This window comes from Nyctereutes procyonoides, unplaced genomic scaffold, assembly GCF_905146905.1.
Source record: "Nyctereutes procyonoides isolate TBG_1078 unplaced genomic scaffold, NYPRO_anot_genome, whole genome shotgun sequence".
Classification (NCBI taxonomy): Eukaryota; Metazoa; Chordata; class Mammalia; order Carnivora; family Canidae; genus Nyctereutes; species Nyctereutes procyonoides.
Window position 1 is genome coordinate 39,516,169 of NW_026575136.1, and position 20,403 is coordinate 39,536,571.

The 20,403-nt window shown below is 54.7% G+C and overlaps 1 protein-coding gene and 1 pseudogene across 5 annotated transcripts in view; both read right to left on the reverse strand.

The window, feature by feature from the left end:
- The window catches only part of SLC66A2 (solute carrier family 66 member 2), a 41,723-nt gene that overhangs the window by 19,182 nt on the left and 2,138 nt on the right, over positions 1 to 20,403 (reverse strand). For 3 of the 5 annotated variants that reach the window (XM_055303229.1, XM_055303230.1, XM_055303231.1), the window contains exons 3-4: positions 15,543 to 15,676; positions 7,736 to 7,789 (exon numbers count right to left, since the gene is read on the reverse strand). In XM_055303229.1, coding sequence (XP_055159204.1) covers positions 7,736 to 7,789; positions 15,543 to 15,676 — 188 coding nt within the window. The remainder of the gene's footprint in view (positions 1 to 7,735; positions 7,790 to 15,542; positions 15,677 to 20,403) is intronic. The other 2 variants (XM_055303232.1, XM_055303233.1) reach the window with 1 other exon arrangement.
- On the reverse strand, positions 12,436 to 15,675 carry LOC129495586 (40S ribosomal protein S17-like; annotated as a pseudogene).

Below are 20,403 nucleotides of genomic sequence, written 5' to 3' on the forward strand. Positions count from 1 at the left end.
TCCTGATGCCCTCGGGGTGCCCAGGACGGCCCCATCGAAAGGGCTCAGCCCTATTGGTGACCTGGGCTTGGCATCTGGAGCCAATGTCCCCCGGGGCCAGGAAGCAGATGAGCACACACCCGGCCCCTCTCCACAGTCAGCACCCAACCCCAATACTGGGGGAAACCAAGGCAGAGCCCCCTGCTGCGGCGATGCATGGGATGGAGCCCAGACCCTCTTGTGATGCTGCCTCCAGGGGCCCAGGGACAAGAGGTGGCACCACCACCCCGGCTGCATGACCCTGAGACGGGCTTGGCTTTGCTCACCCCACCCCTGCGCAGCCTCCCCTGAAACTCCGGCTTCCTGCCCACCACCTGTCTCAGAGGAGACGACAGGCCCTCGGCAAGCAGGTGGCACTCTGGCCACAGTCCAGGGGATTGTCTGGGCAGGAGGAGATGCAGGACCCTCCTGGGACCACCCTGGGCAGAGGGAGACTGCAGGGGCACCCCACCCCTGGGCAGGGGTCCCTGCCAGCCTCCCCGCGGCCCAGGCATTGAGAGTGGACCTGGACGCCTGGGTACCATCACACGGTCCTGCTGACTTGGTCTCACTTCCCATCTGGAGAGCTGGGGAAGCCCAGCGTCTACGAGGGGGCCTGGGTACCTGTCCTTATACCCTCGGGCCTCGTGGGGTCACAGAGGGCCTGGCCGGGCAGGGAGTGAGGCTGAGTGCAGCCCCCACCATTGTGGGGGGACAGCAGCACCCCGGCCCTGCAGCCCGACCCCTGGAGGGGCAAGTGGTGGTCGCCCCTGAAAAGGCCCCGTGCCTCTTGCTCTGTGCTCCACCCCAGCGGGTGGGGGTGATATCCTGACTGGCTCGTCCTTGTCGGGCGACGCTGCAGACGCCACTGCAGGCCCCGCTGCAGGCCCCGCTGCAGACGCCCCTGCAGACCCTGCTGCAGACCCCGCTAGAGATGGAACACATGTAACCCGAGCACAACCCCAGCAGGTTTCTGCTCCCACAGGTCACACAAAGCCTCCCCCACCCCCCCGCTCCCCGGTGGTCTAGGCCTAGGCCCTGAGAGGTGGGGGACGGAGGGCGGGCCGTGCTCCCTCCCCAGTGGCTACAGTGACAGCCAGGAGCTGCTGGAGAAAGCATGTGAACAGCCCCATTCAAAGGCCCCACATGCTCCTGGGAGCCCACAGTGGGGGCTTCTGTCACGCAGAAGCTGCGGATCCCAGACCAGCCCCTGGGGCCCCAGGACAAAGGTCTGGAACTGACCCCTGGGAACACAGAACCAGAACGGCTCCCAGCTAATGGCTTGGGGGGCCTCTGACAGACCCCTTCCTGTGCTGCTGAGCAAACAGGTGAGGTGGGGGCAGGTGCCTCTGATCGGGACACCAACGAGCAATGGAGGCTCAGATCCTGCTTTCCAGAGGCAACACCAGAGACTTGAGTGTCACCAAGCACCAAGTCAGCAACTTATTCTCCCAGCTCAAGAAAACATGCCTGCACTCCCACCGCAACCTTGCAGTCTTCCAAAAATTATTTACGTGTTTATTTTTTTTATTTTTTATTTTTTTTATTTACGTGTTTAAAAATCAATTCTCCGTGAAAACAAAACCACTCTTACTCCTTCCTTCAAAACCCTGGATCAAACTAAACTGTGGCTCTCATCACAGTGCTTGTCTGGCAGCTCCCACCCCCCAGGCATGTCTGCTCTTGTCTGTGACTCCCCAAGTGGCGCAGTCTGGGGACACAGCCCTGATCTCTGACCCCGCATCCTTGGGTGCACACCCCAACATGGAAGGGGGGAAGCCAGGCCCCCCAGGTGAGCACGGGGAGCCTCAGGGCCACCTGAGAAAGCCCAGGGCAGCCGGCCCTCTGGGGTGGGGTATGGCCACTCCAGCTTGAACTCCCCCCAACAGGGACACAGCAGGTCAGCAGACAGCAAGGCAACCTGGCTCTAGGACTGACACCCTGCCCAAGTGTTCACCTGCACCACCACCCCTGACAGCAGGCCAGCAGGCCGCAGCTGCAAAGGAGAGGTCCGGGGACCTGAAAGCCCCACTCCACCCGGGGAACTGAGCACAGCTAACCAGCAAGCAGGAACACCAGGCCGGGTTCAAAAATGCTGCCCTAGAGGGATCCCACTGTGACCCGGGCCGACCCCCAGCAGAGGTGACATTCCTAAACTGCAGGAGCCTTTTCCTTTCATCCTACAGGATTTCTGGGCAGTTTTTTACTAACAATTTCCGCTGGGTGGGCCACCCGACACTGGACAAGAGGTCCCCAGTTGAGGCCCCGAGTTCCCGTGCCACTGACACACAAACAGGCTGCTTGCTCTGGCCCACAAAACCTCACCCAAGTCCCTGAGCAGCTTCCGTGCTGCCTCACAACACAAGCACCCCGGCTGCACTGAGCAGAAAGTACCAGAAGGGCCTGACCCAGATGGGCTGGGATACACAGCTCTTCCCTAAGTCAAAACAGCAACTTCACTTCACAGTTAAAGTTTTAAGGCTACTTCTAAACACTTAGTGGAGAACGTGACCTTCACTGAGGCAAACACAGCACCATATCCGCCCCTGAACACAAAACCTACTGAGGACAGGCAAGGCCCCAAGTCCATCCTTTGGTGCAGCTATAAATAAAGACAAATGCTACTTGCCCTCCCAGCCTGGAACTTCCTGCTACTCTGGCCACCAGGGATCCTGTCAGTGAAACTGCAAGCAGGAGTGGACGGCAATCCCGGGGTGATGTCTCCCAGCGAAACAACAAAACTGTTGTGTCTTCTAAAAATCAACCATGTAGGGCAGCCCTGGTGGCTCAGGGGTTTAGCGCCGCCTTTAGCTCAGGGCGTGATCCTGGAGACCCTGGATCGAGTCCCACATCAGGCTCCCTGCATGGAGCCTGCTTCTCTCTCTGCCTCTCTCTCTGTATGTCTCTCATGAATAAATAAATAAAATCTTTTTTTTTCTGTATTTACTTCAAGTTTTATTTTATTTTTTATTTTTTGTTTTTTTAATAATAAATTTATTTTTTATTGGTGTTCAAGTTGCCAACATACAGAATAACTCCCAGTGCTCATCCCATCAAGTGCCCCCCTCAGTGCCCGTCACCCATTCACCCCCACCCCCCGCCCTCCTCCCCTTCCACCACCCCTAGTTCGTTTCCCAGAGTTAGGAGTCTTTATGTTCTGTCTCCCTTTCTGATATTTCCTACCCAAATAAATAAAATCTTTAAAAAAAAACCAACCATGTAAAATCACTGTAAAGTGTCCTCGGGCCACACAGCAATGGAGAAACTCTACTCTAGAAAAGACTGAGCTGTGGCCTGGTAGGGCTGTGGTCTCTCCCCAGGAGCAGCAGGTGCCCAGCACTTCTCATCCCTCAGCTCAGCTCCTAGTCTATTCGAGGCAAGAAGGGCACAGAAGTCAGGGCTCCCCGGCCCCTTCCAGCGCCATTCATAGGACACAGGCTCAACCCCTGCAGCGAGCAGAGAATACTGTCCTACCCTAGTTTGTCCACACTGGGAAGAGCAAACCAAGGAGACCTGGGGTTACAATCCCCTCAGTGCATGCATTCCAAGGAGGGGCTCAGAGGCTCTGCCTCAGGAGTGGGGCACATAGAACTAGCTCTCCCGACAGGGACTAACTTTGGTTAGAACAGAGCACAAGCAAGTTCAAGCTTAAGGCACCGACAAGAACAGTGGGGGACTCGGTAGTGGAGCAGGTAAGAGGAAGCCAGGGGCTCCGTGAGAGCAAGTGAGACAGCACACCTGCTGTTTATCAGGTGAAAGCAACCAAGGAGAGGCCTCCTGGGGACACAGCAGTGGTCAAAGACCATCCTCAAGATCCCCTTGCCTGGCTTCAACTGATCAGACCTGAAAGTGCACACCACAGGGCGTTACCAAAACCAATGGAGCAAACTACCAGCCCTTTGTGGAGGCTAACAGGTCAGTGATTCCAACGGAAGGAGGCCACCCAGGAGCCTGATGGGACCCAGGAGAGTCAAAGACCTAGCTGGTACCACGGCCGGGCTGGGAGAGGAGAGGTTTGGAGTTGGCACAGGTCTAGGCAACTCACTAAACAATAAGCAAGCGTCCCTCCACAAAGGGGTGGGGGCCCAGGATCTAGAGTTCCCACAATATTTTACAACACACAGTTTCAACAAAATATTTGAGAATTGCAAAGAAATGGGAAAGTAGCCCATACACAGAAGGAAAATAAAAGGAAACAAAATGACTTTTGAAGGGACACAGCCACTGGACTTAGCAGAAATGACTGCAAAACAGTTATAAACATGTTCAAAGAACTAAAGGAAATCATAAAGTAAAGGAGGGCATAACGACAATGTCTCGTCAGATAGAAAATCAATAGAAAGAGAAGGTACCAAATGAAAATTCAGAAATGGAAAAGTAAACAAATACTAGAATTAAAATAAACACAGTAGAGAATAGAAAAACAACAAAGAAAATCAACAAAACCAAAAATTGGTTCTTTTGGGGGAAAGAAAACCAATAAAATTGACAAACCTTTAGCTAGAACAACCAGGAGAAAAAAGAAAGAGGAAAGGACTGACGCTACTCCAGTCAGGGATGAACAAGGAACCACTACACAGGAAACAAAAATAAGACGAAAAGTATTCATCAGCAAATGAGGGTAAATGGACAAATTCCAAGAAACTGTGAAGAATAACTCAGGAAGAAATAGAAAATCTGAATAGACTTATAAGAAGAGACTGACCTGGAAATTTTAATACTTTCCACAAAGGAAAGTCCAGGCCTAGAGAGCTTCACTGGCTCATTCTACCAAACAAAGAATCAATAAACGTGCAAAAGACGTACACAGGCCCTCGAGATCCAGCCACAATCAGTGAATAGGGAAAACACGGTACGGCGACCACCATGCTCGCAGAGACTAGAACGTCATTATTCCAACCACTATGAGGAAATTATAACTACATGGTAAGACAGACGTGCCAATCATCACTACAATAGTGACATTACAATATATGAACGTATCGGCATGCTGTACACCTTAAATTTCCACAATGTTATATATCAAATATATTTCAATTAAAAAACAAACCCTCCTAGAAGGAAATGTAGGGAGCAATAAGCTCCTTGACACTGGTCTCATGTTGAGTGTTTGGATCTAATGCGAAAAGCAAAGGAAACAAAAGCAAAAGTAAAGAACTGGGATTGCATCAAACTGAAAGCTGCCACACAACAGAGAAAACCATCAAAGCACATAAGGGGACACCACCTCCACCTGCCAGAGGGACTCTTCTCAAAAACACAAGAAACTGCAGGTGCTGGCGAGGATGTGGTAGAAAGGGAGCCCTGTGTGCTGCTACTGGGAGTGCAAGCTGCTGTGTCCACAGGACACAGCACGGACACTGTTCTGCAAGAAACTAAAAATAGAAATACCCTACAACAGCAATTCCACAAGGAGGGGGTTATCCGAAGCAAACAAAAACATAGATTCAAACAGACACACGCACCCCTACATCTGCAGCAGCCAAGATTGGGAAGCACCCCAAGAACACGTGGTGTGCATGAACAACAGGATCGTACTCAGCATCAGAAAGGAAGATGTCCTGCCATCTGGGGACAGAGGGAGGGACCCTGTCTCACTCTAAGGGAGCCAGGTCAGTCAGGAGAACAAATTCCAGATGGTTGCATTTATAAGTGGAATCTAAAGAAGTGAGACAGCCCACAGATACAGAGGACAGACCGGTGGGGGATTCCGGCTACACAGAACGGGTGAGGGGTCACAAGGTACGAGGTTTAGTTACAGAATAAACAGGTCACGGGGATGGAAGGCACAGGTCGCTGACTGTGGCTGACAATACTGTGCCATGATACTATGCCGCGTATTTGAAAGCAGCTCAGCGAGAGATCTTAAAAGTCATCATAAACAAAATTTTTTTGATGACTGATACTAAACTTACTATATACTTGAAGCTAATGTTATATGTTAGTTATATCTCAATTTAAAAAATTGTTTAAGATATTATTTATTTATTCATGAGAGACACACAGAGGCAGAGAGAGAAGCAGGCTCCCTCTGGGGAGCCCAATGTGGGACTCGATCCTAGGACCCCCAGGTCACCCCCAAGCCAAAGGCAGGTGCTCAACCACTGAGCCCCCCAAGTGTCCTCAATTTTAAAAAAATGTCTTAATAAAGAATTGATAGCAATCCTTTACAAACTTAAAACAAAATAGGAGAGGAGGGAACATTTCCATTCCTAACCCGTCTTTTAAGATTTGGATCTTAAAACCAAGTACTTAAGACCAGTACTATCCTGATACTGAAACCAAAGTCCTCACGAGAATTAAAAAGAAAAAAAAAAAAAAAAACAAAGGCAGACCAATATCCCTTATGAATCTGGACACAAAAATCCTTGACATAGTCCTAGCAGTGGAATCCAGCAACTTATAAAAAGGATCTTAGCTCACGGCGAGATGGGGTTGATCCCAAGAATGCCATGTTGGTCCAACATACAACGTCAATCAATGCAGAATGAAAGACAAAACTACACGATCATCTCAACACACATAGGGAAGCATCAAACTTCAACACCAGGGATCCCTTGGTGACTCAGCGGTTTGGTGCCTGCCTTCAGCCCAGGACATGACCCTAGGGTTCCGGGATCAAGTCCCACGTCGGGCTCCTTGCATGGAGCCTGCTTCTCCCTCTGGCTCTGCCTTTCTCTCTCTCTCTCTCTCTCTCTCTCTCTCTGTGTGTGTGTGTGTGTGTGTCTGTCATGCATAAATGAATAAAATCTTAAAAAAAAAAAACTTAAACACCGTTTCATGATAAAAAAAAAACACTCCACAAACTCAAAAGTAGGAAGGTTCCTGCCTCATGTAACAGGAGGCAGCTACGTGGGATCCGCACCAACACTGTGCCTGGTGGTGACAGACGCCTTCCTGTGAAGCCCGGGAGCACGACAAGCAGGTCCAGGCTCACAGTGCAGCCACCTCTGACTCCAGGGGGACGAGGCAAGAATCAGAAGAAGCATCCAGATTGCAGAGGAGAAAGCAACACTACCTCTCTGCACAGAGGACATGATCTCTTTTCAGAAAAAAAAAAAAAAAAAGATTTATTTATTCATGAGAGACACAGAGAGAGGCAGAGATACAGGCAGAGGGAGAAGCAGGCTCCCTGCACAGAACCTGACGTGAGACTTGATCCCAGAACCCCGGGATCATGACCTGAGCCGAAGGCAGGCAGCCAACTGCTGATTCCCCCAGGCATCCCAAGGATATGATTGTACACAGAGAAATCCCAAGGGACACACCAAAAAGCTATTTGAACTAATGAATGAGGCCAGCAAAGCTGCAGAACACAAGATCCATATGTGAAAATCAACTTTATTTCTACAAGATTTCACTAAACCACCTGACACGAAGCCACAAACACAGTTCCATTTTCCATAGCATCAAAAGGAGTAGAACATTTGGGGATGAATCTAACACAAACTTGTCCCCTCACCTGTTTCACTCCCCCATCCCCGGTTTCTCTCCACCACCCCCCCCCTCTCGCACGCGCGCGCACGCTTTCCCACACACGCTGGGCAGGCTCTAGGAACTAGCTCATGCTTCAGAACAGCAGGCTCTGGGTCGGTTAGCTTGCTGGAGACGTGGCCACACTTAGTAAACCGAGTCACAGGCCGGGAGCATGCTGGTAAGGGCTGAGCAGGCTGGGGAGGTGAGGGGTCCTGGGGCAGCCCCGCGCGGTAGTACGTACCCAGATACAACCGCCTGGGGGGCACCTTGACTTCTTCGTCCTTATTATCTGCAGCTACATTTAAAGAAACAGAAAGAAGGAAGAGACAGAAACAGACTGGTTTTAACACTCATTAGCGGCTGTGGCTCCCGCCCTCTTTGCGTTTCTTTTTTAAAGAACAAAAGAGCTAAAAACATTGCAACAGAAGGGCAAGGTCTTGGTTTCCCGGTTATTAGGAAATTCACTTTTTAAACTGTTTTTTCTCCAAACCTAGCCTCCTTCCAACAGAAGTGCCTGGAGAAGGAGGAGGAGATCCAGGCGAACGTGAAAGGTTACCTCGTCTTCCCCTCCTCTGAGGTCAGGGCCCATGGAGTCCAGCTGCGCTGACAGGCAGCCCAGGCCACCTCTACTCAGCCCAAGACGCGAGTACGCAGCGCCCCAGGAGGCTCTCTGGGGGCTGCTCCAGCAAGCGTCCTTGGGGACGCACAGAAACACCCATGTGGAAGGGAAGCCAGCTCAGCCTGGGACCCGAAAGGCACGTAGCTCACACATAAGGCTGCGGTCCACGGTGCCAGAACGGCACCAGCAAGCCCCAGAGGACCCCATCCTGGGGGATCCCGCTCCCCCGTGGCCCGGCTACACCGCAGACCCTACACCCCTGTGCCGTGCTGCCCAGGAGGCCTCCCAGACTCCGAGCCTCCAGGCTGCAGCCGGGACGCTGTCTGGAAGATGATGGGAGGTGCCCTACACTCGGGGCACGGGTTTATCTGCCAGGTGGCGAGGCTCCACCTCTAAAACGGACAGTGTGCATGTCAGCAGCTGAACACTGGATTGGCTCCACGGCTTGGGGCCAGCAGGTGCCCCAGCCCTGCCCAAGGGAACTGGCTGCCCGGCCCACGAGGGCTCCTTGGACAGCGCCCTGCTGTCCCCGCCGCCCACACTCCCGTGTCCCTGGCACTACAGCCTGGAAGTGCTGGGCTCTGAACACCCAGGCCTGGCCTGACACAGCCCTTCCTTCTATTTCTTGCTTGAGACCAACTTCACCTCTGCAGACACTTCCTCCACAGAGGAAGGGGGAGGGGATGCAGGGGATGCGGGCCTGGACGGCACCCACACCCTGTACCCTCCTCGGGCATCACCATGCCCAGACACGGGCAGAGCCTGGGAACCCGCCAGAACGGCCAGGTGTGGCAGAGGCCCAGGACTGGGCAGGGCGGATGGGTGGAGAGCCACAGGGGCACCATCCACAACCACCACCTCCAGAGCTGAACGTGTCCTGCAGACCAGGCACTGAGGATCCAAAACAATGCCGGAGCCTGGTCACTGCCCGCTGCCCAAGGCATCCCAGTCCCTGCCTGCTGGTTCCAGGGGGATAGGCCCAGGCCACAGGTGCGATGCTGCATGACTGCCATGACCACATCATTAAAGACAGAGCACCCACCCAGGTCGCAGTGTGCACGCAGAGCTGGGCCACCACATGGTACAAAGCTGAGGCCACTTAAGGTCATCCCACACACGAGTGGGGAGAGAAGGGACGGAGGGAGGGACAGAGTAAAGGGACCCGGCAGATGGCTGCAGGGTGGTCCCTGCTGACAGCAATGCGTGAGCATCTCACCATCTTCCCAAGTCACCCCATGCTGGGCTACTCATCCAGCAGCCACGGAAACCGGGACAGACACAACCAGAGAGAAGTCCTGGCATGAGTTCTGTTGGGAGGGCCACCGCCCGGGGGCCAAGCACGGCTTAGGACAGCAGAGGGCAGGCCGGAGAGCTGTGAGCCGCATCCAGGGGCTTCCCTGGATCCAATGCATGGAGGGACCCCCCGGAGTGGTGAGCAAGGGCTCCGGGGGGGCGGTGGCCACAGGATGACTCGGAGACCAGGGCCCCAGGAGGAGGTCCAGGCAAGACCCACGGGATGTGGGGCCTGGCGTTCTGGGACACCAACCAACCCTTAAAATGCAAAATGGCTCACAGATGAACACCTTCTGGGGCGGGGGGGGGGGGTCCTCGGTGTCCATCCTCAGAATGAGATGTGACCCCCCCACCCCCGTGTTTCTTACGGTTTTCTCCAGACATAACTACACACAATAAAAATGTATCCGTTTAAAGCATAAAGGGCAGTGGTTTTCAGGGTGTTCAGAGCTGCACCACCTTGACTGTGGTCAGCACGCTCCTCACCTCCATCCTCCACCCCCACCCACCTCCCCAGACACTTCCGTTCCCTAGTGACCACCTGACTGAGCCGCAGATGGAACAAACCAGAACCAGCCCAGCTCGATGGTGGCACGCCCATACGGAGGTGCCAATCCCTGCGACCACAAGCAAGGCAATCCAATGGTGAGAGCGTCGTCCTGGGATCCCCGGTAAGACGGTGCTCCTGGAGCCCCCTGACCAAGACCCCGGTGAGGAGACAGGGAATTGAGTCCTGCCACTCCCCACCCTTGGGGCCTTGGGGGAGCACATGGAAATCAGCCACACAATGAGGGTGTAGACTCAGCAAGAGGGGTCAGCATGCCCAACCTCTGAGATAACCAAAGTCCGCATGGCGTCTCCCACCTCTGAGATAGCCAAGGACACCCTCAGCCCCATAGCTGTGTCCCCGTGACCAGAGCATGGCCTCCAGGGCTCCTTGGGGAAATGGCCGAGGCCTAGTCCGGGTGCGCCCAGAGCTCCAGGTGCACCCAGAGCTCCATGTCGCCCTGAGGTCAGGGGTCCAAGGGACCACTCGTCTGGGCCAGAGGTCAGGAGCCGACTTGAAGAGGGTCCTGGAGGCACACAGGCGTAAATGAGGCCTCACCATCCAATATGGGATCTTACATCTGGATGCTCGGGACAGAAAAACAATGTGATCACTGTCACAAGATGCTAAGGAAACGATTTTGAGAACTTGCAAATAAAGAGAAGGAAGTGATCACTTCCCTTTCATCAACAGAGATCACCACTGGATAAGCAAATAGCACGTGCAAGGGGACGCATGTGCCCAGAGGAGCCCTCCAGCCAGCGGGTGCACTGCAGGCTCACGACAGATGGGTCTACGTGCTGGGTGCCCATCACCACAGCATCCCAGCTGACTACATATCTGAGAGAGGACACCACCCCGGGCAGAACACATGAGCCAAACCCAGACATGACCCAACCCCGGGACCTGGCTTTGTGTTGTACATGTTCCTTCAGGTGGCATACCGGGGATGGGAAGCCGTGACGCCCGAGCTGCCAGCAGAAGCCAAGTGGGCCCCTCCGTGCAGGGCCTCTTGAGCGTCGCCTGCAGACGCAGGACACGGCCCACGTGCAGAGGGGGCTCGGCCTCCCTGTGCTCCCCACATGCCCCCAGGGGTATGCGGTCAGCCCCCCCCCCCCAGAGTCAAGGCTCCGTGTGACAACAGAGCAGCTCCAGGGAACCAAGGGATGGGAGGGGGGGGCTGTGGGTGAGAGAGAGCTGGTGCCATGTCCTGCCTGCCACCTGACCCAAGGACAGAGCCACTGGCAAGCAGGAAAGAGGTCACCACCAGACATGGATGTCTACACCACACCTTGGATCATGATCAAATCCACTTTCCACAGCTGATGGTGGTGTTACGGCGCTCCCAAAGTCCTCGTCTTGCAGAGATGCAGCACGAACCACCCGCAGACATAGCGGTTCTGGAAGTTGCTCCAAAACCTGCAGGTGGACAATGTGAGCAGGGCCTGGGCGTGGCTGCAGAGACGTAACAACACAGGGGGCGCACCGAGGCTTGGCACGTCTCAGGTTCTCCACAAGGAAACGTGAGAGATGAGCCCACGGAGGTCACACCAGACCTCACTCCAGCTACGGATGCCTGCACGGCAGCTCCTCCAGGACATTTCTTCCTAAAACATGGGAGCCCGGCCATCCTCAGAGGCGCAGGCATGGCTGGGAGCCCAAGGTGGATGATCAAGGGCCCAGAAAGAACCCTCAGGGGACTGAGGCAGGTTTTAAGAATTTGACCCTTGGGGCAGCCCGGGTGGCTCAGCGGTTTATCATCTGCCTTTGGCCCATGGCATGCTCTGGGTGACCCGGGATCGAGTCCCACGTCGGGCTCCCTGCATGGAGCCTGCTTCTCCCTCAGCCTGTGTCTCTGCCTCTCTCTGTGTGTGTCTCTCATGAATAAATAGATGGAATCTTAAAAAAAAAAAAAAAAGAATTTGACCCTCAGTTTGGAAAGATCCCAACTTTGTGGGTGGAGATAGTCTGCGACCATGTCCCTGCATTCCCAGTTATCAACTTTGGACGCCTGCACAGATACTATCTGCTTTTACCTTACGTTCCTCTCTCTTCCCCAAAATGTCAACAAGCATGTACTGCTCTTTATAATCAGATGAGAATTCATATATCTATTTTTTTAAATAACCTGCTTTTTTTGGGGCACCTAGGTGGCTCAGCTGGTGTCTGCCTTCAGCCCAGGGTCTGATCCTGCAGACCGGGGATCGAGGCCCAGGTCGGGCTCCCCGCATGGACCCTGCTTCTCCCTCTGCCTGTGTTTCTGCCTCTCTCTGTGTGTCCATCATGGATAAATACATAAAATCTTTTTTTTTTCACCGATGCAAACATACGAGGGTTTATAAAATCTTTTAAATAAATAAATAAACACCCTGCTTTTTCTCCTCTGAATCCTTTTTTTGTTGTTTTGTTGTCCAAGGTTTATTGAAGATATTATAGCATAGCAAAAAGATTCAAACAACACCCCGTGGTGGTTTTTGTTTTTTTAAAGATTTTATTTTAAACCGCTGAGCCACCCGGGCTGCACCATCCCCGTGGTGTTTTTGAAATTCATCCCAACTGTAGGCTGAGTGACCTGCAGGTTGGACAGGCTTCCAAAGTCCAAGAGTTTCAATATCTCCTTAGTGTCAGGATCTACTTCGATGATCTCCTGATCCAGGGCTGAAACCTCAGGCACGTAATTATCCCTCCTTTCTCTCTCCTCCTCCTGCAACTTGATGGAGATGCCTCTCACCAGGCCCCGCTGAATCTGCTTCATCAGCTATGTGACATAGCCTGCGATCTTCTTGTGGAGCTTCTCGCTGGGGATGATGGCCATCTCCTCACACACGTGCTTATTGGTGTAGAAGTCATTGCCCAGGTGTTGTGTAGTGCTTCTTGATGATGACTCAGGCCACCTTCTTCACGGTTTTGGTGCACACGCAGCCCATGTTGGCGGGTATAGTAAAAGAGCTCTCCTTTGATTCCATTTATTTCTTTAATCTCAACTTCCAAGCTAAACTGCTGACCTTCAAAATTAAAAACCTCTACAGAAGACGCTCATAAAACATTGAAGCTTCCATTACTGTTTCAGGCTGCCCGCCTACTCCATGAGAACACTGGCACACGGCTACTCCAGTATCCCCGCATCGAGTACTTGACAGGGCAACTTCTCCAACGCCCCTCAGAAAGCGCTGGGCGGTGGGGGCCACGACCTTCCCCAGGGAGGCCCAGCACTGGGTCCCATGAGCCTGCAGCTCTCAGCCTGAAGCAGTCAGGGTCTCTACAACCCACACAACCCACCCTCCCACTTCTGGCTGAGGAAAGGAAAGGAAACCACATTTCACTGAAAAGCTTCCCTTAGGGACATGCTGTGTATCTCACACAAAAGTATGTAAATCAAACTAAATTCGAGAACTAAAGGTGAGTCTCAGGAATTCTCACATATCTGGCTGAGTCCCAGCATGTGGGGTTTAGGGGCAGGTCTTCGATCCAAGGTTTTGGGGCCCAGGGGTCATGAGACACAGTCCATAGAGAGGCATCCAGCCAGGCAGGGGCAGGCCCACCGTCCCGGGGGCTGCTGTGCCGAGGGGCAAGGCCGAGCCCACCACAACCCTGCCCGCGTGTCTGTCCACAGAACTCTAGCCTCACGTCAGTGTCTCCTCACGGACCCCGCGCAGGGGTGCATCACCACCGCCATGAGTCAACATGAACCTGATGGCCTAGGACAGACTCATCACCTCAGCACCTGGGAACGGGGGGCCCCATGGCCTCACCAGGCCAAAACCAGGGTGCGGTCCTTCCGAGGGTCCAGGCAAGAGCCCGCATCCTGCTCTCTTGACCTGTTGGCAGAATCAGCTGCTGAAGCTCAGGGCCCCTCATGCTCGCCGGCTGGACAGGGAGATGAGGGCCCCGGGGGGGATGAGGACCATTCCAGCCCCTCAAGCCTGCTGTACACTGGGCCCCCGCCCCTGCCCCGTGCGCCGCAGGTCCATCCCTGACCACCTCCTGTATCCCCTTCCCTTCTGAGGCCTGCACTGACACAGGGCCCCCAGACAGTCCAGGACAACCACCCCCCCAGCAGCCTTGCCTCATCATCTCTGCAGCCCTGGCTCCCGGCCATGAACGGACCTGGGCTCCTTGCATCTGCTCATCACAGAGAAGTCATTTGTTACGATGCAGGTGGCAGCCCTGTCCCTAGAACCTGGGATTTGCTATTTTAACTGAATCCATTCTAGTGAATCAGAAATACTCCTCCTGGAGGGATTTATACACAACAGAAGACAGTAAGACGGAGCGAGAACCCAGCGCCCTGCTCACCCTCACCTGCGAATCAACCAGAAGACCTGCATTTCAATGAGGTCACCAAGATGTTGGACCCAGACCCCACGCCATGGCCTGGACACATGCAGCCACCGTATGTGACCCCCACTCACCAGAGCCTTCGCGCAATTTCCAACAGGATCAGACGCCCAGTCTCACATTTCAGAGCCTGAGGCACAGGGGACAGCATGCATCCTCCTCTGCCCATCCCTCATCCGTGGGTGAGAACGACCGAGCCCACGGCACCTTGGCACTGCAGTGAGGGAGGGCCCTTGGGTCACGGGGGATGGGGGCAGAGAAGGTAATGCCACCCGCCCCCAGGCTGGGGTCAGCCCTGCTCTCAGCCCTGCATCCCCTCACAGCAGGGAAATGAGATCAGACCCGAAGAGGAGACGGTCACAAAGCAGACAGGTGGTCTCCGTGGTACAGGGATGCTCCTGGGCCAGGGCTGCCTGTCAGAGCCACAGGCTGACCTATTTTCTATGAAAACTGACATCGGCCTCCCTTTACCTCACTCTAAAAACAGAAGCCACACAGAGGAAAGGATCCGCTTGCATGGCAAGAACAGGCTCAGGGATAGAAACGCAGGAGCTCACGTCCCCAGGAGCCTCACGCCCAACCAACCGGTGGGAACGGTCGTGGGAGGAAGCGTGGACAGTAAACACACATGGATCAAAGTGAGGGCTGTGTTCCCCCTCCTGCTGGAGAACTGGAGGAAGGCCTCTGCCCTCCACCCTCAGACACACAGCAGCCCAGCAGGAGCTTCTTTAAAGGAAAAGGCAAAAGCAGAGAGGACATTCTATTCCCCAAGGCTCAGGGTCACGGAGCAGCATGTCCTCGTCCGGCTGGATCGCCCCCCAAGGGCCCAATCAGGCCACGACCCCGCCAGACCACGAACACGACTGTGGGTGAACGTGTAACAGGGGACAGGAGAGAGCCCAGTTCCCTCAGCCACAGGCCCCCAGTACCCGCGAGGCAAAGCCACACACGGAGAGAAAATCGTCCTCTTGGGTGATGTCCTCTGACCTGGTCGGGCCAAGGAGACACCAGCACCCGACCCCAATTCAGCAGCCCCACATGACCATCACGGGGACAGGAACACAGACTGTTAATAATTTGCCCAAATTCCAGGGAAGCAGTGGTAACATTTTAAATAAACACGGAGCACAAGGAAATCACAAACATCCGTCTGCGGCAGCCAGAGCCGCTGGGGTAGCAGCCAACCCCACACCCGGGGCAAGCGTGGCTTGTGGACTTAGTGCTTTATTCCCAAAGTTGCACATCACCAACCTGCAAAGAAACGGCGTTTTACGTTCAGCTCATTTGTCACGCGGACTTCAGTGCACAGCTTCAACATCAGTAACATGGTCAAGATCATGACTATGCTCTGCCAGAGGAGCGGCGACTCAAAATGCCTTCCAAACCTGGGGAGGTAAAGAGACCATGGTGTCAGGAGGGCCCTTGGACACCTGGGGCTCATGGCCCTTCCCTGCCCAGGTCCCAACCCAGGCCCCACGGCCACCTCCTGAGCGGCCCCCAGTACTCTCATCTGTCACAGCCAGCAGCCCTGAGTGCCGAGCCCTCCACACTCCACAGAAGACGGCAGGGCAGGCGGGGTGTGAGCACTCCTGGACAGTCGGGCCAAACTCCATGACAGCCCTCTGCATGGACACCTCTCGAGAGCCACACTTCCCCCGCCCCCGGGAGCCACGGATGATGGTGTGAGTGGGCCTCCGAGCTCTCTCACCACACAGCCAGGTGCCCACCACAGAGACCCCAGCCCCCACTGGGAAGCTCATGGCTCCAAGACCACCTGATTCCCTGGGAGAGTCCAGGGGCAACAGGAAGCCTGCCTCCTCCTGAGATGAGCAGGGGCAGCAGGGTCAGAGGCCAGAGCAGCCCATGGTATGAGCAGACTTTGGGGACCCAGGGTATCCCCAACCAGAGGAGAAGGCAGCTGAGGGCACAGCCTCCCTCTCCCCCTGAGGCCCTGACATCCTGTCCAGGCCTCCTGCCCACTGTCCTCCTCCTGCCCCCGCCCAGGCCTCCTGCCCACTATCTACCCCCCACCCCTGCCCAGGCCTCCTACCCACTGTCCACCTCCTGCCCAGGCCTCCTGCCCAGCTCTCATGCCTTCCTGTTGATGCTTTTCTAGTGGTGAAGTGTGTTGTCCACTCAAGCTCCTGATGGTGAGAACCACAGCCTAGTGACCAGCACAAGCTGACCCATCACCAGACCCCAAGCCCCGGGGGCTGAGAATAGGACTGCCCTCCACACACCAGCTGGGTCTCCGCTATGGCCACCAGAACCACTGGCGCCATGACACGTTGACCCAGGCCCCTCTCCAGGGCTAGGCCTGGATTGACCGGACATCCTTTGAGGCCCCAACCCCAGTTCTAGCCTGAATATTCTGGGGCAGGAAACCCACCAGGTCTGGCTACAACGTTGCCTGAAGGGACATCCCTGAAACTCGAGCCGGTGGTCAACACACCGAAGCCAGGAGGCCCTGCATGCAGTCCACTCTCCCAGCTGCTGCTGAAAAGCAGAAGATGCAAAGAAACACCCTCAGCCCCACCTCCTGTCCCTCACTCTGGCCCAAGTCTACACCCTGCTCCCCCCACAGAGAGATGGCTACCAGGAGCTGGCCGCCAAGGCTCGGGAGGAGCGTACCCACAACACAGAGTGGGGAAGAGCTCCCCGCGGGCCTGGGCCTGGGCATAGGTGTTCCCAGAGACACCACCTGCCGGCCAGCGGCCACAAGAATTACACTGAAGCAGTGAGCAATCACGACAGGACCTTAGCGGCCAGGCTTCTGTGGGATGAGGTTCGACACGGCCGCTCCTTCAGCCCAAGAGCACGTCTTGCAAAAGTTTGTCTACACGGTAAGAAGATCTACCTACACGGTAAGGAAAACACAATGTTCCTTAACGTAGAGGAACTGACCCTCGTGTGTGCCCTGGTGCCTCGGGCAGCTTCTTCAAGCCCAAGTTTGTGAACGCACTTCGCTGCAGGAGTTTAACCCACCTGAGGGCCTCTCAGGGCCCTGCACGCCTGACAGGATGCGCCCCACCTGGGGCAAGCTGGCCCAGGGGTGAGAAGGTGCCACCTGGAGGGGAGCCATCCCCCAGTAAGGACCCCCGGGGAGGTCAGGCAACCAGGAAAAGCCAGCATTTCCGTGGGGAGTGAGGGGCCAAGACACCTGAGCCGGGACGAGCATTCTGCACTGGTCCCAGAGGTGAGTGCCTGGTGCACATCCCCTGAGCAAAAGACAGAACAGGCCGGAGGTCACAGAGGTTCGGGCTCATGCCACTTGGGCCCAGGAAGGGCAGAGGAGCCAGGATGCAGACAGTGGACAGCTCCACGACCACCAGAGTCCTCCGGTCTCCCCAGGAAGTGTCACCTAGGATCCTGCTGCTCCATCTGAGCTGCTTCAGGAAACACAGGAAAGAAGCTAAAATGCTAGGCCAGAGCCAGAACAGGCTGATAAGCCAGATTGGAGTAATGAGGAGGTGCAGCCAGGAGCACCTGCGGGTGCCCTGGGGCTTCCTAAGCCAGTGGCATGGGCTGGAGGGCTCACAGACTCCACCACAGGGGCTCCAGGGCCTGAGCCTTGTCTCTTCTCTAAAGTGCGGCTAGAACCTCTACTTAAGGACCTTTCTAGTCATTTCTAGGAACTGGATCCCACTGGTTACCTAGCTGACCCGAGGTCAACTCATTGTTAGGAAAAGGTCAGACAAGGGCGCAGCCCAAGTTCAATGTCTGCCAAATGAGACGGGGATGCCTCCATCCTGCACAGGTGGGAAGAATAAGTTACTCTGGGGTTCCTCACCACAAGCTTATTTCCAGTTTTAAGGTTGAGGATGTGCAACTTGGGCCATTTTGTGAGAAAGGCCACTTGTTTTTTTAACACTCAACAGAAATGGTGATTAGAAAAACCATGGGCCAAGAAATCAAGGTTTGCATGTTCCCATAAACCATACACCAAAACTGAATCCAGGTGAACTCAGTGCTTACAATAAAAACAAGACCATTTAAAGCAGGAGGGAGGGAGCAGAGGTGATAATTAACCGATTTTAGAAATACAAGCTAAATGAGATACAAAATTGCAAAAAGCACAACTTTCCACAAATATACGAGACAAAGTAAATATGAAACAAGGTTCAGGTCATCAGTCATTTTTAACGGTTAATTAAAATAGAAAGATACCATTTTTCACATGTTAAATTGCTGAAGGCTTTTCTTCCTTCACAGCCAATGACCTAAACCGACGGCAACGTCTACTCTCCTCTCTGGCCGGAGAGTGCAGGTGCGCATGTCTCAGGAGAGGTGATGGGCCCACTGGGACAAGCCAGAGCAAGGGCGCCCAGGAACACTGTGCACCTGTCTCCCCCAGGACGGTACAGGCTGCGGAGGGCAAGCCACCGCGTCTGAGCTGCTTCCCACAGGAAACACCCCTCAGGTCTTCAGAGTTATGGGAAAGCTCAAGTGGAAAGAAGTTGTGTATCTACTTTCCTGTGTCACACTGCTCCATCTTAGCGAGTGTCACTACGTGCTCAGCGGTGCAGCCCCTCTGACAGGATGTCACTGCACCTGTGACACAATGTCAGGGCACCTGTGATACAGTGTTACTACATCTCCAATAGGCCCTGCCACTTATTTTGGACACAAAGTCACTGCATCTGACACAGTGTTACTACAGGTGACTACATCTCTGAGACAATGTTTCCACCCAATGCAAGTGAGCTTCAAGACTATCTCCCTGGTTGCCCAAGGCTCTGGCCAGGAAGGCCTTGCAATGCTGTCCACTCACCCTGGCCTCCGCCCTCCCATCCTCTACAGAATCACAAGCCTGCAAGTATCAGTTCCAAGGCTCCATGAATCCCTTCTCCTGACGCTGCTCTTCTGAGGCAAAATCCTACACATCAGCACTTCACAGACTATTATCTGCCGAATGCTTGTTTTGCAAAAGGACGATGAGAATCGTACAAAAGGAAGTAGAGGTGCACAAGTTTCAGAAACCCAGGCTTTACATGGCCCAGCTGGCCTCGCTGCAGGACTGTGAAGCTGCTCCCAAGTCTTGCACCCCACATCTGTGGGCAGATCCTGGACTAGAGCTGAGGTGTCAGCCAACTCCAGGAAACGCACTCCTCAGTTCTAAGCAGGACCACTGGTGTAGACCCTGCTCCATGTCACCTGGAGCCTCCATCACCCATACATGTGTGCGTGGTCCCCTCCACACGATGCTTCCACTGAAGTGAAGCCCCACAGCCTCCAGACCAGTCTCCAACCCTACTGAGTCCTACGGGGGCCATCCGTGAAGCATGGAGGACCCAGGAGCGAGACAGAAAAGGGAGGCTGCGAATCACCGTCAGAGGGGCAGGATCCAGGCTGGGGCACGGAGGTACATGTCACCTACAGCCTTCACTGGAGCCCGGCCTATCCCGGGTTCACACGGGAACCCCAAGTACCAGACTACATGAAATGCAGGAAAAGTGCATCCCTGGGCCGGGGAGACGCGAGGAGGGACTAGTGCACCGCCAGCTGCCACATCTCCTAGAACCTGGTAGAGGCAGCCAACCGAGGTGACCCAGGGCGGCCCAGGCCACGGACTTGGGGAAGGACAGACAGACTCGCCAACAGACAGAGCTCAGAATCACACAACCGGCCGCCCACACCGGGTTAGGAGGGAACACAAGGCTGGTCTGAGGTCCGCGGGGGGAGAGAACTCCCGGTCCACATGCGAGGACTCGGGGTCCCCTTCTGACCTCTCCACCCAAGGTACCTGGGTGTGTGTCACATATTCTATCCTCTCGCTGTGATCGTGAAGGACACACCTGGGGTTTTCCCCAGGGGAAGCTGACCTCAGGCCCCCCCACTGTGAGAGAAAATCTGCTCCTCCACCTGAGTCTGGGACTCCGAGCAGCCCTCGGGGTACTCAGCTCACCGTTCAGCTACCATTGGACTTCAGGACCTGCCTCCGGTCAACCTTGACAGGATCAAGGCTGTTTCACAAGGAAGAAGCCACGTGCCACTTTGAAGAGCGGTCTCTGCCCTCAGCCACAGGAAAACAAGGAACCTTCAAAATGTGAGTTTTCAACTTGTGCCAAGGAAACAAACATATAAGCAGCGCTGACTCCTTGTTCCAAGGCAG